The sequence below is a fragment of the Chamaea fasciata genome, unplaced genomic scaffold (assembly GCF_029207755.1).
Source record: "Chamaea fasciata isolate MVZ Bird 193981 ecotype frontalis unplaced genomic scaffold, bChaFas1.0.hap1 SCAF_67, whole genome shotgun sequence".
Lineage (NCBI taxonomy): Eukaryota > Metazoa > Chordata > Aves > Passeriformes > Sylviidae > Chamaea > Chamaea fasciata.
Window position 1 is genome coordinate 335,543 of NW_027094152.1, and position 16,841 is coordinate 352,383.

At 51.2% G+C, this 16,841-nt stretch overlaps 1 protein-coding gene across 3 annotated transcripts in view; it reads right to left on the bottom strand.

Moving 5' to 3' along the window:
* Window positions 1-16,841, bottom strand: part of LOC136304277 (serine/threonine-protein phosphatase 2B catalytic subunit gamma isoform) — a 36,824-nt gene that overhangs the window by 4,068 nt on the left and 15,915 nt on the right. Inside the window, exons 3-13 of one of the 3 annotated variants that reach the window (XM_066207896.1) lie at window positions 16,698-16,822; window positions 10,826-10,937; window positions 9,670-9,815; window positions 9,402-9,541; window positions 8,845-8,922; window positions 8,674-8,768; window positions 7,069-7,194; window positions 6,078-6,155; window positions 4,304-4,385; window positions 3,567-3,664; window positions 1,101-1,130 (exon numbers count right to left, since the gene is read on the bottom strand). In XM_066207896.1, coding sequence (XP_066063993.1) covers window positions 1,101-1,130; window positions 3,567-3,664; window positions 4,304-4,385; window positions 6,078-6,155; window positions 7,069-7,194; window positions 8,674-8,768; window positions 8,845-8,922; window positions 9,402-9,541; window positions 9,670-9,815; window positions 10,826-10,937; window positions 16,698-16,822 — 1,110 coding nt within the window. Of the gene's footprint in view, window positions 1-1,058; window positions 1,131-3,566; window positions 3,665-4,303; window positions 4,386-6,077; window positions 6,156-7,068; window positions 7,195-8,673; window positions 8,769-8,844; window positions 8,923-9,401; window positions 9,542-9,669; window positions 9,816-10,825; window positions 10,938-16,697; window positions 16,823-16,841 lie in introns of all 3 variants that reach the window. The other 2 variants (XM_066207895.1, XM_066207897.1) reach the window with 2 other exon arrangements.

Below are 16,841 nucleotides of genomic sequence, written 5' to 3' on the forward strand. Positions count from 1 at the left end.
CCAACCTTGGACACTTCCAACTTCCCCCATCCAGGGATGGGGCAGCCACAGCTTTTCTGGGAATTCCATCCCACCATCCTCACAGGGAAGAATTTCCTCCCAATATCCCAAACCTCTCTTAAACCTCTTTTTATCCTCCTCTTTTAATAGAACAGGAGGAACTTAATAAACCAGACAAGTGCTTGCTGTCCCCAGAGAGTGAAATCTCAGGAAAATTTCAAAGCTGAAAAAACACGACACTAAAAAATAACAATTAAAAAGAAATTAAAACAAAACAAAAAAAAAAAGGCAAAACCCAGAACGACAGAACAAAGACACCAGCACAAGGCTCTGAACTCTGACACAAACCACACACTGCAACACCAGGAGAGGGAACAGCTAGTCCTTGGATCACAAAGGCAAAATTCTTGCATGACCAGGAGACACACGGGCAGATTTGAGAGGGATGAATCCCACTGAGGAATTTCAAGTCCCTGTTCCATCACTGCGGGGACGAGCACGTCACCCTCGCCCTGATGACACGGACCAAATGTGAAACTCCTTTGTGCTACGGAGAATTTAAGGAAAAGGAGGCTGTGCCAGATCTTTTACAAGGACTTGGCTGGCTTACAAACAACTTCCTTTGGTAAGCAAAGCCTCTGTAGAGCTGCGTGGCCCCGCTCGGTATCGAGGAAAAATCCTCATGGATCTGTCATTCCTACACTCCACAGGCAGAGAATTGCCTCTCCACCTTGGCCTACCTGTGGGGAAGGCAGGGATTACAGCAGCACCACAAAATCCTGTTTTCTAAGGGTTTCTGATGGTGCTGGCAGATTGCAGGACCTCGACCCCAAGGTCTTGAGCCAGCGGAGCAGGAACCGCTCCGGCAACTCCAAATAAACGTGTTCCACGAAGGAATAAACTGTTCAAGCTGCAACAGCCTTGAACCAAACCCCTGGGTATTTTTTTTTGTTTTTTTCCCTTCCCAGCAGGGCCTCGTCCTCCCCCACTTCTGGTGATGCAAGAGTAAAAAGCTTCCGTTAAGGGCTGGTAAAGCTCTTTAAAATGAGCGCACGCACACACGGAGATGATTTGAGTCTCTCGCCGGGTTCTAGCCATACCTTCCCGTGCCTCTACCGCTTCTACTGTGGCTGCAATACAGAAGAACAGTGGCATGCAAAAATGAAGACAGGGAAAAAAAAAACAAAAACAAAAAAAAAAACAGAAAAAAAAAAAAAAGAAAAAAACAAAAACAGAGTGACAGTGAGTGATTCCGACATCATGGCTGCGACGCAGAGCCCGCGGCCCCCCAGCCCCGGTGGTGCCAAACCAGTGGCGAGAGGGGAGAAAGAGGTGACAGGAGGTGGAGAGGAAGGGGGGAAGGGGACTCCTGAGGGCTCAGGGGGAGTCTCCTTTCCTCTGGATTGATCTGATGGAAGAGCAGAGGAGCAGAGAGTGAGGGCTCCCTGCTGCTGCGTGCACTGGACAGGGACAGCCTCGGACTAAGCCGTGGATCTGCTCCCAGCTGGGTGGCTCCAGGCCACCTTCAGATGGTCAGATATGTGGAATTCACCCTCCACCACCACAGCTGCGTGAGGGAAGGGGTCCCAGGGGATGTCCTGGAGCAGTGGGAAGGAGAGGGGCAGCCTGTTTTCCAGGGAAGGACAAGCAGCAGGTACTGGGCTGCTCGGCTCCTGGTGCCTTGAGTTGTAACAGAAAATCAGCCTCCAAATCCACTTTGGCTCCAGCTCCACCTCCTGAAAGTGTTACCAAGCAACAAGGCACCACAGAGCTGAGCAATGTCCCCCTTCCTAAATCTGCTGCAGAAAGGTCCAAGGTTTGGTAGGCCCTGCCTCAACATCTGGGAGGAGGGCCCTTCCCTTGAGCAGATTCCCTGGATTTTAGCCTCAAATCAGCAGTTTTTTTGCTTTGGACACAATGCAGAGGCCACGTGGTCCTCGGGAGGCCACGGAGGAAGGATGGAGCTGTGGCTGCACAGTTCTGCCCCAGATTCCGTGACTTTATTCAGCTGATTTTGCCAAGCCCTGCTGTGAAAGGCTGGGGAGAGGCTCAGGAGGGCAGGGCCCCCCTTACTGCAGCCCTGCTTCCCTTTTTTGGGGGTGCACAGGCACCCCAAAAGGGGGGCAGCCCCCTCTCCTCCTCACCCAGCAGATGGGGCTCCCAGAAATTCACCGGGAGCGTGAAGGGACATCTGAAACGGGAAAGGGTGGGAGGACGGGGAAAAGGGGGCGGGAGAAGGGGTCAGGATGGGGGAAAAGGGGATGGGAGAAGGGGTCAGGATGGGGAAGGGAGGGTGGGAGAAGGGGCAAGGACAAGGAAAGGGGGGTGAGGAGAAGCCGGGAGGCGCCGAGGGGAGCGGGGGGAGCCTGCAGGCGGTGGGCAGGGCGGGTAAGGCAGCAGCAAAGGCCCAGCTTGTTTGTTCTGTCCTGGGGAGAAGCTGATTTTGGGGGTGGGGAGATCCCTGGTACCCCTCAGAGAACCCCCCCGAGAGGGGAAGGTGCTGGAGAACGTCACAGCATGACCCTGCGCTGTCGGGATACAGGGACAGAGCTGCTGCAACAGCCACCTTCCCACTCAGGCTCTGTTCCCAGAACTGGGGCGACGGGGCTGTGACGGTTTCTATAAAAAAAAGGGGAAAAATATCCATCCTCCTCTGTGGGCAGAGAAATCCATGATCTTGGGAGTGATGCTGCATCCTCCCCGGGAGCAGGCAGAGATATTTCCACGTTCCTGACTCGTGAACTATTTAATCCAGGCAAACCCCAGCCCCAGCCCGGGGAGGGCTGCAGGAAATCCCCAGTGCCCATAGGAAGGGGGAAGCTGGGGAGGTGCCAGCCTTCAAAGGCTGATGGCAGGGGAGGATTAAAAACACTGGATTACAGGATTCCCTCTGGGATAGCTCATTCCCTGAGCACCAGCCAACCTCCCCACCCTGTGAGCGGGAAGGGTCAGATCCTTCCCTGCTCCCAGAGCTGCTGAGGGAGGCAGCAAATCTGGGAAGAAACCTCCCCAACTACCTCAAAACCTGAGAGAAGACCTTTTTCTGAACCATCCAGCCCTGGAGGAAACCTCGTTCCTTTGGCTGAACCTTCCTCCTGTTTGGGATTCGTGACTCGACAGGGGGCCAGAGTCAGAGGGGTTTGGTAGAACGAAGAACAAACAAGCAGCTGTGTCACTGTCACATTCACACAGAGGCCGTGTCACTGTCACATTCACACAGAGGCTGTCACACAGCAGCAGCACAGCGAGGTGAGGCAGAGGATGCGCACCATGCAGCGTTAGAAGGGAAATAAAGGATAAAAAAACTCGTTGCAGAAACAAACAGTTAAGCACTAAACATGCTTTAGGCAAAGGGTGCTGTGGGTTTTCTTCCTCGAGGGTACACGGGGACATCTCTGGCATCTCTCCACATCCCCACCTACACCTCTGCTTCCTCCTGCTTGGGAATCCTTCCTCCCCACGGGCCTGAAGCCTGGCTGGGGTCCCCTGGCACCCTCCAGGCTGCCCGTGGGAGCTGCTCCAGGGGGTTTGGGGCAGGGGGGGTGCAGGGGCTCAGGGATACTCACCGGTCTGCAGGGTCTGCCTCCCCCCTGAGAGCACTCCCAGGGGCAGGGTACCTGTGGGGGTCAGGCCTTTGAGGGTCAGCACGCTCTCGCTCTCCTCCCTGCAGGGAACAGCAGCACCAGTCACACACACTGAGCACTGCAGTGCTTGGACTGGTCCAGGCAAGGCTGGTGGATGGTGTGGGAGTCATGGATCATGGGAATCATGGAGCCAGGGGATTATTAAAGCTAGGAAAGACTTCTAAGGTCACCAAGTCCAACCATCAACCCAGCAGCACCACCCTGTTCACCACTGCCCGTGTCCCGAAGTGCCACCCCGCACATCTGCTAAACCCCTCAGGGATAGGGACTCCACCACAGCCCTGGGCAGCCCATTCCAATACTTGGCAACCCTTTCCATGCAGAAATTTTCCATAATATCCAACCTGAACCTCCCCTGGTGCAGCTTGAGGCTGTTTCCTCCCATCCGTCACTTGTTATTTGGGAGAAAAGACCAAAACCCTACCTGGCTACAACTTTCTTTCAGGACCTGTCTTATGAAGTTTCTCCCTTCTCTTTTTCCTAAACTTCTTTTTTTTTCCTAACCTAAAACTTCCTAACCTAATTTTTCTCCTAAAAAATCCTGGGTGATTTTTTCCCCCCATCACCCAGCCCCAAATCAAGCCCAGTCCCCAATTTTAACCCAGTCCCCAAATTACACCCAGTCCCCAAATTAAGCCCAGTCCCCAGCCCATCCTCACCGAAGAACCGAGAAGACCCGTGCCATCTTCCCAATGGCTCTGATCTTATTCCTGATGATCTCCTTCCGCACCGTTGTCCCACCTTAGGGAGAGAAAAGAGCAAACAGCAGCACGTTGGAGGTTTCCTGCTCTCCAGGGAAACGTCAGCATGAAGCACCTGCCTGACTCCAGGAAAAGAAAATCATGGTTTTTTGTTTTTGTTTTTTTTTTACAGATTCACAGTAAGAGAGAACGGTGCTGGAAGGATGGCATCAGGATGGCATCAAGGATGGCACCAGGATGGCGGTGAGGAGGGCAACACCAACGAGATGGCACACGGAACTCGAGAGGGCTAAAGAGAGTAGAACCACCACAGGACACGGATTTGGGGAGGTCTGGCTGGCAGCTCGCCAGGGGTGGGCTCACACTGCACGGGATGTGACACAAATGACTCAGCCATGAGGACACGGTTTGCAAGGCAGAGCACGGAGGGGGCTGACGGCTGATGGGCGCCGCTGCGCTCGCAAGCATCAGCTTTGGCATCCAAGGAGCACAGGGAAGGGCTGGCCCGAGCCTGGCAGCTCTGCTCTGACCCCACACGGACACAAGGGGACAGGGGGGGAACACCCCTTCCGCTCTACCGACCCGACAGGGAGAGAGAAACAAACAAACAAACGAACAACAAAAAAAAAAAAGCACGGAGGGAGCTGAAACCAAACGGAAAAATTCAGGTCAAAAGAGGGAACAAATCCATCTCCTCTCAGCTGAGATTCCTCACATGGCCCAGTACACATCAGGACAGGGAAGCCAAACCCAGGGCTAACATGCACCATGGCTCAGCCATGCACTACGTGGCTGCATTCAGAATCGGGTAGAAACGTGACCCCCGTTTCTCAGAGTTCCTGGAGGAACGCAGAAGGGTTAAAAAACACATGGAGCTTATGTTAAAACTGAAAGGGGATGAAGAGACTGCCCCACTAGTCAGCTCTGGAAATCCACTTCAAGGATCTGGTGGCACAGGCAGTGATAATTAAGCTCGTAGCAAATTCTAGCTGGGTACCTTTCGGATAGCTTGAAATGTAGTGATCTTCAGGGAGAGGAGACACCAAGAAACAAGTAGATGAAGACAGAGATAGAAGAAACAAATTTAATTTTCATGGGAGGGAGGAAAGAAAAAAAAAAACAAACCAAAAAAAACACCAAAAAACAAAACGGAAATGCAATGGGAGAAGCGGGTTAGAGTCTCCACCTGGGGCAGAAGCAGCTCAGGCCCCACTTCTCGTTGCCCCCCTCAGCTTGCTCAGGTCACCACCTCGCTCCTGAGTCCCCCCAAAATCCAACCTGCTCATCAGCTCAGCCACTGATTTGTCCCCTTCATGCACGGCTTAAAACCAGGGCCAAACCCAGCGCTTTTGGGGAGGGGGTTGACATGAGAAACCACTTTACAGAGGAGTTCACTGCAACAGATGAGAAGATTGGGTGGATATTTTGGTGCAGAAATTTTTGAATTGGGGGAAAAAAATAACCAGCAGCCTGTGTAAGGAGCAGAAAACCATTCCCAGAGTAGCTGGCAAGAAGTGTCTGTCGCAGTGAATGTCATTTAATTTCTCTGTGACTGAACAGTAAAGGAGGCAAAAAAAAATAACACTCCCTACCCAAAACTGCAAAGGTCGGGCAAAAAGGAACTGGAGACCCTGGCTGGGCATCCAGCTATAAATCATGTGCTGCTCAGGCATCAAAGCCCTTCCCCAGCCTTTCCCCCCGCTGCTCTCGGGTGCCAGCAGGGATATTTTACCTTCCAACGTCTCGTCGCCATCCGAGATCAGCTCGTCGTCGGAGCAGATGTTGAGGATGTTCACGAGCATCTCGGTGACTGCAAGAGGCACAGACAGCGAGGTCAGAGAGGCACGCAGAGGGGTTTTGGAGGACGAGGGAAGGATTTCAAGGTTGTCTGTCCCCTGCAAGTGGGAGCCTAAAGACACTTTTAGGCGCAAGCTGCCGGTACCCGCAGCGGCGCCGGAGCAGACGACACACGTTGCATCTTCTGCCAAGGAGGTGGATGCAGGCCAAGCACATCACAGAGGAACCAGACGTGGGGAAGGAGGTGCCAACATTCCTGCAGAACAGCCTGAGCTCCCTCAAGGTCCCCCCCCGTCCCCATCCTCGCCCACGCCACAGCCACCTGGCTCCGAGAAGGGCCAAATTTGGGGGGGGTGGGGGGGTTTCGACCTTTGGTGCCTCAAAGTCAAAAAAAAAAAACCCCTTTGGGAGTTGTGAAGGTGAAGCTGCACTCTGAACATACAAGACTGGGGTGGAATTGAAGCTCGTCAGGAGAGGTAAAAATCCTTTCGGTGAAAAGCTGAGGCAAAGTCCTGGTCATATTTTTAAGCTGCCTCGCCTTCTTCAGAACAAAATAAGCCTTGGATTGAAGTGAATGCTTCCTCTTTGGTGGGCCAGGAGCCAACAGGAATTTAAAATTCCTCTGCTGCAAATCAAGAGAAATGTCTCCAAATTCTAAGGTGGGGCTACAGCACCCAAGATCAGCTCCACCAGCAATGCAGAAAGAGCAAGAGGGTTTTAGAGGCAAAAGCTTTTTCAAACAGGTACCAACAGCCGTTTTTTCAAGAATTTAACACCCAGTAATGCAGATCTCCTTGAGCCTGAACTGCTCTCCTGTGCCACCTGCAGCTGCAACACTCTCCCAGCACTGTGGGACAGGTTTGTGACACGCAGGATGTGAGCAGCAGCCGCTGGGAATTCGGAACAGAACCCCAAATGACTCTTACCCTTTTCCCCTACGAAAGGCAAAGACCATGTGAAGACATCCATGAAGTTTGGAAGCCAGTAGGGGTGAGGGGAACAGTTGAACTGCCTGATGTTCATGACGTTGTTTTCGTATTTCAGTACAGCAGCTGGGGGAGAAAAGGGAAAGAGAATAAATGTCCATGGGCACTTTCCACTTAAAGAATCCTGGGATGAGCTGGATCTGAAGGGATCTTAAGGATCAGCCACCCCTGCCATGAGCAGGGATACCTCCCACTGCCCCAGGTTGCTCCAAGCCCTGTCCAACCTGGCCTTGGGCACTTCCAGGGATGCAGGGGCAGCCACAGCTCCTCTGGGAATTCCCAGCCCCTCCTCACCCTCCCAGCCAGGAATTCCTTCCCAATATCCCACCCAGCCCTGCCCTCTGGCAGTGGGAAGCCATTCCCTGTGTCCTGTCCCTCCACCCCTTGTCCCAGGTCCCTCTCCAGCTCTCCTGGAGTCCGTCTAGACTCTGGCAGGGACTTTTAAAGTCTCCCTGGAGCCTTTTCCTCTTTCATCCCCAGCTCTCCCAGCCTGGCTCCCTCTGGAAGTTTTACCAGTGTTAAAAACCTTCATTATCAAAATCCATTTACACTCATACAGAACTAAGCTACCAACTCTCCAACACGAGAAGGTTTAAGCCACAGTTTTTTGGTTTACTCAGGCTGGTTCTCAGCTTAGAACAGTGAAGCTCAAGCAGAGCCAAGATCCAAAGTGAGGGGTGGAAAACCCCACAGCTGGAGAAAATTCCACCACGGTCCCCATGGTTTAGGGGGCAGAGGGAAGTGGAAAGCTTTCCTACACTATCAGCTTCTGTGGGATGGCAGCATCCCTCAAAAGGGCTCTGTTGTCCTGTGGCTGGGAATGAAAGCTTTATCCCAGGCCTTATGACTCCACAGTTAATTGCCACAGTAACACATTAAGTCAACCACTTCAGCTCAGCACACAAAGCTCTCTTTCATTCCAGGCACAAGAATGCGACTGGAGGAGAGGGTTTTGTATCAAAAATAGTGTATTTTCTGTATCAAAACCAGCGTGGTGGCAGCTGGAGCAGGGCAGGGATTGTCCCTCTGGGCTGGGCACTGGGGCTGTGTCCTGTTCTGGTCCTCTCACTGAGATATGGAGGGGCTGGAGGGAATCCAGGGAAGGGAACAGAGCTGGGGAAAGGGCTGGAGCCTCAGGAGAGGCTGAGGGAGCTGGGAAAGGGGCTGAGCCTGGAGAAAAGGAGGCTCGGGGGGACCTTGTGGCTCTGCACAACTCCCTGACAGCAGGGGACAGCCGGGGGGGATTTGGGATCTTATCCCAGGGAACAGGGACAGGGGGAGAGGGAACGGCCCCAGGGAGGCTCAGGGTGGACAGCAGCAGGAATTTCTCCATGGAAAGGGTGCTCAGGCCTTGCAACTGTCCCTGGAGGTGTCCAAGGAGGACCTGGACGTGGCACTCAGTGACAAGGTGGGGATCAGGCACAGGTTGGACTCAACGGCCTTAGAGCTCTTTTCCAACTTAAATTATCCTGTGATTTGGGGAGGGCAGAGTGGCAGAGGGATTTCCTGACCCCTCCCCAAAGAGCAGCAGAGCCCTAGCCTTACCCTTGTTATTATAGACATCTAAGTAATTTGGTGCAGAGAAGATTGTGATTAACGAGGGAAAGCCCGTGGTCTGGCTCTTCCTGTACATTCGATACCTGCAAAACAGGGCACGAGTTAAACCTGGCCCAGGCCAGCCCAAACCCTGCCCAGCCCCTGGGCTGCAGCACTTACCCAGCATCCTGGGCTTCGTGAGCTCGGATTACGGATAACAAACTATTGTTCTGCAAAAATTCACACACTGCAGGATAACTGGAAGACAAAAAGGGAGGAGAACTCAGCAGGGAGCAAAGGAGAGCACAGAGCTCAGGCTGGTCTTGGATTCAGGAAGCAGCCACTCGTGGGAAACATCCAGTTTCTGTCCAGCACCCCAAAATGGTTTTTCATTCAAAAATTAATTGCAAAGGGTTCTGTTAAACCCTCCCTATAAGTGGACTGTCAGCACAAATCCTTCTTTTTTAGGAAGGAAAGATTATTTCCTAGAGATCCAGGTGCTGAAAACCACTCACAGGGCCAGTCCAAAGAAGCATCTCTGCTGTTTGAGACCCCAGTTCTGCAAAGTAACTCCTCCAAAGACAGCTCAGTATTACAGGAGAAGAAAAAAAAACCCAAGAATTTGTGCACTAGAGCCGAGTGAGGAGAATGTCAGCTACACTGCAAAGCCCCACAGAGTGGCCTGAGCAGTGATTTTAGTGTGAGGGGAGAGGAATGGCCCCTCAAACACCCCTCACCTGTAGAAATAGGAGCAGCCTCGGACAGTGTTGTGGGCAAAATGCTCCAGGGTTTTCTCGTTGCCGTAATCCTCCGAGGGATCCGACCACAGCAGGTCACACATCGGACCAAAGGCTGGAGGCTCCTTAAACCTGTCTAACTGGAGAGGGGGACAAAACATCAGGAGGAGCCGTGGCAGGATCCCCACCCTTCCAGCCCCAAATCCACCCGGGAGTGAAACCCACAGGGAAGTGGGAGAGAAGGGAGAAGCTCCTGGAGCTGACTTACTTTCCTAATGTCATCTAGACACGTGATTTCTGGCGACAGGCCCCCGTGGACACACAGGAATTGCTGGTTGAGGAGGGCAGCGAGAGGAAGACAGTCGAAGGTGTCCATGCACGCGTCGTACACTCGCTCCGAGTACTTGATTCGACCTGGGGAGGAGGAATCATCAGTCAGGCTCTGATGGGCTAAAGTGCTGATCAATAAATTCAAGGAACCCAGCTCCTGAAGGAGATATGGGAGCTCAAAATGAAAACGGCCCCCAAATCAAACTCTGTACCTGTGTGTTCATGAAAATACTGATCTAGAATCAAACTCTGCACCTGTGTATTTGTGAAAATACTGATTTAGAATCAGCTCTGCACCTGTGTATTTGTGAAAATACTGACTTGGAATCAAACTTCACACCTGTGTATTTGTGAAAATTCTGATTTAGAATCAAACTGCCCGTGTGTATTTGTGAAAATACTGACTTGGAATCAAACTTCGCACCTGTGTATTTGTGAAAATACTGATTTAGAATCAAACTTCACACCCGTCTATTCGTGAAAATACTGACTTGGAACCAAACTTTGCACTTGTGTATTGGTGAAAATTCTGATTTAGAATCAACCCATCATTCCCTGACCTTTCCTCATCGCTGCTTTAAAAATATTCAAATGCTGTGCACAAACCCATCTTTTAAGTGAAAAAACGATCTGAGAGGTAAATGATCCTCCCCAGTGCAAACAGGGAGGAGCAAATCCATCCCCAGTTCCCAACTGCAATCACTGATCCCAGCTGCACAATCTGGAAGTCTTTTGGCACTGATTACACGTTGCTGGGCCTGGAAGTCAGGGAGGGGAGGATGTGTGTGCCTGGCTCATCAGAGGAGAAGTGTTCCCATTTCTTCCCATCCACGCTCTGCCTTTGAAACCAAAAGGCCACAGTTGGTGCTTAGCAGAACATAAAAAGATTTGAGTTTTGGGGTATTTTTTATAGCAGGGGTGGAAGCAGAAGAGCAGGAAAACAAGACAACAGGTTTTTACAGCTCTGATGCCACTCAGAGGCACAAAAATTGAAGCCCACGCCTTCTCACAACACCTTTTTTTTTTTTTTTAAATACATTTTAAAATGTATTATTTAAATGGATTCAAATCCTTCTCCCACTGCTGATACTTACATTCCTGCTTGAAGGTGAAGTACTCTGTGAGGTGCCTGCACTCGTGGTTCCCTCGAAGGAGGAACAACGTTTTGGGATGATTTATCTTTAAACTCCATAAATACAGCACGCACTGCAAGAGAGGCAAGCAGGGGATGTCATAAAATCCTTTCCCAGGGCACTCATCAGCCTGAGACTGCACTAAGAGGTTCTGGGAAGACACCCAAAGTGGAACCCAGCTCCATAATGGGCAGCGGATCTTCTCCTGGCCAAGTGGGGAAAAGCCACGGGGATTTCTCTATATTAGGGCTGACTTGGAGAAGTGACAAATGAGGTCGTAGCCAACTGAAAGCAGCTCGGGGCTGGGTGGGGGCAGTTTTGCTTCTAGCACAAACCAAAGGGAAAAAAAAACCCAACCCTTTTGCACAGCAGCAAAGCAGAACCAGCTGTTTGCTCCAGATGTTCCACTGGGACGGAGACCAGCGAGAGGAGCAGGCGGACAATTTGTCCACGAAACACGCGGAAAATTCAACTTCACCTTCCCCACTGATTTCCCCCCCTCCCCGGTTTTTCTGCTTACGCTACAGTCATGTGAAGTTCAAGCTCAAAACAGGAAAAGCTGAGCCCAAAAAAACAAGCTTAGCTTAGCAAAGCTCTCTGGCTAGCAGCACCTGCAAAGCCGGCGCCTTTGATGAGGCACAGACCAAAGCCAGGCTGAAACAGGGGGTTTTAGCAGAAATATTTCATGCTGGCTTCCCAAAAAAAAGCCTGAGGGAAGGGCTGGGAGGCAGGGAGGGCTCACTCAGCCCGGTGTGCTCGGGCTGACAGCGGCAGAGCCGTTATCTCGCACAGGAAATGTTATCACATTTCCCTCCTTGCTGTGGAGTGCTGGAAGGACAATCCATAACGACAGCAAGCTCCAGGATCTGGATTAAAGTCACTAATAGGAGCTTACCCCGGAGGCTGACAGGCTGCAGGACACGCCTGGGGAACGGGGAGCACCACCAAGTCTGTTCTACACCCTCCAACATTCCCAATCCGGGGCACAGATCCCCGGGAACCAGCTGGAAACAACCTCCAGAACCCAAACGAACCAGTTCCCAGTTGGTTCCCAGCACAGGCAGCTCAGATCTGGTGGTGTTTAAGCACTGAACCTGCAAGGTAAGCTCTGCATGAATCATCCCAGCTGATCCCCAAAACCCTGAGGAGCTGCAAAGCACAGCCTGTGTCTCACTTGGAATTCAACCCCACATTAACAACTTGATTAATTGGGAATTCCAAAAGAGAACGGGGCCAAGGCCAGTAGCAGAAACATGTTTTATTGCATCTGTTACCAGGAGGAATGCTCCCAACAAACCCATTTATAATTATTTTGGGATTTAAAGCTTTAACCTCCCTCTGTTTGCAAGCGAAATGTCACTTTTTTCTGGGCTGGCAGGAGAACTTGGAAGTTGCTATAAATGAACCAAATGACTTGGAGAAAGAACCAGCCCTGGCATCAAAGCAAGGCAGAGATACAGCATCAGTAGGGGAGGGTTTGGGAGGTTGGCAGCTTGCAGAAGAGAGATTTTTAAAACACATTTGAAGGGGTTTAAAGCGAAATGGGGTTGGAATTTGGCACCGCAATTCTTCCTGGACATGCCAGGGACGTGGAGAGCGACCATTCCCTGTGGCTGGAGGCACATCCCAAGGATGTGGGGACTGCCAGGTACCAGGAGGACACGGAGTAAAGGACGTTGAAGAGCCCTCGAGGGCTCCAGAGGGGCTGGAATGAGGAATGAGGGAATTTCTACCCTCGCATGCCTCGGATGCTTCCTGGTGTTTTGCACAGATCCTTTTCCTGGTGTTGTGCCCAGGAATTGATTACTGCCTGTTTGCAATAGCCAAGGAGCAAATCCAGGCAGTCACGGCTCTTTGGGTTTAAATAATTTTAAATAATCTCCTTCTCTCCTTATTCTGCCTCTTTGGGGTGAAGCCTGAAGCCGAGGGTTTGATCCACTTGGAAAGGGAAAGCTCAGCAGGACACAGGGAAAGGATTTCCAAGAGGAATTGGGACTTGCAAGCCCAAAAATGCAAGAGGGGCTGGTGCCAAACCTGCCCCCACCACGACCTCCCTCACCATTGCCAAAACCTGGCATTTGTAAGAAGTTTTACACACAGAGCCTGCCAGAGTGGGACCAGAGGCAAAACTCCCAAATCCAGCTCACAAATCCACCTTCACTCCCACTTTACAGGGCTGACTGACTCTCTTTGATATTACTCAGGATCTCTTTAATATTATTCTGGATAAAAAGTGCATTAAACCAAGATTAACATATAATTCCATAATTAGACAGCAATCACGTGTCCTGTCATAATTGGATTGGAAGAACTGGCCTGGGAAAGGTGCATGCCATGAGCACACCACTTTTCCTGATAAATTTCCTCTTTCCATGGATTCTGCTCCTGGTCATAACAATTGCTTTACTTTCTAATTTAACAAAATCGTTCTATTCATTGTATTGCAGCTTCATGGGCGGGGATGGTCCTTCCCTGCCACGAGCACAGACCTCTCTTGTGCCGTTCTGGGATTTGGGACTAAAAGCTTAATGAAAGGAGCGTTTTTCCCACTGGGAATCCTTCAGCAGGGCCCTGCCTCATCAGCATCTCCCAACAGAGGAATTCATCCCGATTTCCGTGCTGCCTGTCAGCCCCGCAGCCTGGAGCTGGGAGCTGTGACCCGTCAGTCTCGCTGTCACAGCGGGTTTGGGACAGCAAACCCTTCCCCAAGTCCCCTTCCAGCAGCATTCCAGCTTTCACACGTTTCTTCCCCTCTCCCCTCACAATTCTTTACTTTAAAAAAAACCAAACCAAAACCATCAACCAATCCACTCTCCGTGGCCTCATTATACTGGGAATTCATGTTTTTAAATGCGAATTTCCCTAAGCCAGAGGGCCCAGCAAGAATCTGTTGAATGATTTGTTGCCGACATCCAGCTGAGCTGATGAACTGAGAGGCTTCGGGGGGGAATGGGGGCGTTTTTGAAAGGTTTTGTCTGAGCCACAAATTCCTCCTTTTATCTGGACAAGCAAGGGGAACACCTGGAAGGGATATTTGGCCCTTACACCTCCTTGGCCCCCCGCTCTGGCATCGTTTCCTGCCTGCCTGCAGCAGGATGCAATTAAACCATCCCCTCCTATTTCATCCCGTTAAAAGGTCACGGTTATGGAATCGTGGAATATCCTGAAGCTGGGAGGAATCCACAGGGATTCCAACGCCTGGCTCTGCTCAGGGCACCCCCAGCTGCTTGGGGCAGGCACTGGATCATCTCCCCACAGATGCCAAATTTCGTGTGCTGACTCACGAGGCTGCTGCTGCTGCACCTCACCTTCCCAGCAGTGACATCGCAGGGAAAACCTGGATGTTTTTCCATCTGGGACAGTCCAAACATGCTGTTGTTTTACTACAGAAAGCAGATTTCGCACAGCCAGGTGGGAATCTCTTGCAGCACAGTGCAGTAGGTGGAAGGGAGAGGCACGTGGGAATGAAATTCTGCCTTATCCTGATGTTTGGAGCAGCCCCTGCCTGTGCCCATCAAAGCCCACCCTGAGCTCTGGGATCAGAGGATTCTCCAGGGGGAATCTGTGGCATTTCCGCTGCAACATGGGGAGAAAGGGAAGGAGGAGAGGAAAAAGCAGCAGGAAACAAAAGATAAAACATCTTTTTTGCCCCACTACCTCAGTTCTCCAAGGCCATACATCGTCTTGGAATTCCTCCACGTTATCACAGGCAGAGAGGACAAAGGGGAATGGATTTGAACTAAAAGGGCATTTAGACGGGATATTGGGAAGAATTTCTTCCCTGGGAAGGTGGGGAGGCCTTGGCATAAGTTGCCCAGAGAAGCTGGGAAAGACTTCCTCATCCCTGGAAGTGTCAAAGATTGGATGGGGCTTGGAGCAACCTGGGATACTGGAAGGTGTCCCTGCCCAGGGCAGGGCGTGGAACTGGATGGGATTTAAGGTTCTTTCCAAGCCAAACCATTCCATGATTCTGTGATGATCCCAGCATGGAGAGACCAGCACTCCTGGAGATCTGTGAGTAAAATCTCCGTGTCAGCTCAATCCTGGGCTAAGAGCAGAGAGTGGGAGCAGCACTTTTCCACCCAGGATCTACACAATCCATACTCAACACCTCTCATTTGAAGATTCTTGGGTTAACACCAAAAAAAATCCACCTTTTCTCTCAGAAGCAGCTGCTGTTCTGGAATATAATCCCTTTTCCAGGTGAACACATTCCCACTGCAAACCCAGCCAAGCAACCCAGAGGAGCAGTGGGATGTGTCCTTCCCCTTCCTCCCTGGGGGGCTCCTCCTGCCAGCAGCACCCCAAACCCCAGCAGACCCAGCCCCACCTCGGCTGCATCCGTCCCAGCTCCCCTGGAAGCTGCTCCTCGTCACACCTTGGCTCCCTGTCAGGATTCCAGGCCTGGAACAGAGCCAGGGGCTGCTGGAGCTCAAGCTGTCAGCCCTGCTCTCCCTAAATCCTCTGCAGAATCCTTCAAAGAACCCCTTGCACTCATCCCTAACAGTTCCTCCCCAAAAAAATTTCACTGGGGAAGATTCCTCTGCAGAGCCAGCGGCTCAGCTGCTCCTGCAGCCTCTTTTTTTTTTTTTTTTTTTTTTTTCCCCAAGAGAAATCATTCCCTCTGTTATTCCAGCTGATCTCAGCCACATTTCAGGCCCCTGCTCGCCCAAAAAGCCCTTCCTTACGTTGCTTCCAACTGGGATAAGCGCTCCACTTCCCCTCCGCCCTGCCTCTGTGAACCCAGATGGCTGCAACCCCTCGGGATTTGTGGCATTTGTCCCTTCCTGTCCCATCCCAGGTCTCCACTGAGCCAGCAGCAGCCACGGGGACCCACTGAATCCTTCATCCTCCCGACCAACAACTCCCAATTTCTTGCTTACGAAATCCCAGGGAGCTGCCAAGCCCTGTCACAGCCCAGGTGACTCCAGCTCCTCTCTCCTGACCCCATTCCAGGGTTTTCAGAGGGAAGCAGTGACTCAGGCACGTGGCCCTTTCTCTCCCTGCTCGCTCCTGAATCCTGCAGCTTTTTTCAGCGTTTGCTTCCCACTGCCTGGTGGGATCCTGTTGCCTGCAAGGCACCACGGACTGTCCCTCTCCTGCCCCTGAGTGACAGCTCCAAGTGACATTAGAGCCACTCCAGAAGGCAGAGGTCGGGCATTAACCCCATCGCTGCCACTCCACTGAGCCAAAGACTGGGACATCATTTTCCTGACCAAAATCACACTCTGAGTTTATCAGCATTGCTTTCATTTCAGCATGCAGAACTCCATTGTAGGGTAAAACCCAGCATGAGAGAGCTGGGTTTGGCGTTTGGACTGATTCTGAGCTGGTTTTGAACTCATTCTGAACTACATTTTACTGATTTTGAGCTTTATTTAATTGATTATGAACTGTACTTTATTGTGCTGCATTTGAACTGATTCTGAGCTTTGTTTTACTGACTTTGAGCTGTATTTTTACTGATTCTGAGCTGCATTTAATTGATTCTGAGCTGCATCTAATTGATTTTGAGTCACATTTTAACTATTCTGAGAGGTATTAAACTGATTTGGGGCTGTATTTAACTGATTCTGAGCTGGATTGTATTGATTCTGAGCTGAATTTGAACTGATTTTGAGCTGGTTTTAACTGATTCTGAGCTGGATTTTACCGAGCTGCATTTGAACTGATTCTGAGTTGAATTTTACTGATTCTGAGCTGAGTTTGAACTGATTCTGAGCTGCATTTGAACTGATTCTGAGTTGTATTTAACTGATTCTGAGCTGAATTTGACATGAGGTTCAACACTTTGGGTTCCTTTAGCCCCGGCACCCCCAAACTCCTCGGTCACCTCTATACTGAAGTAGCCTCTGTCCACGTAGTCCCCCAGGAAGAGGTAGCGGGTGTTATTGGGTGATCCTCCCACTTCAAACAGCTTCATCAGGTCAAAGAACTGCCCGTGGATGTCACCACACACTGGGGGAGGAAGAACAGC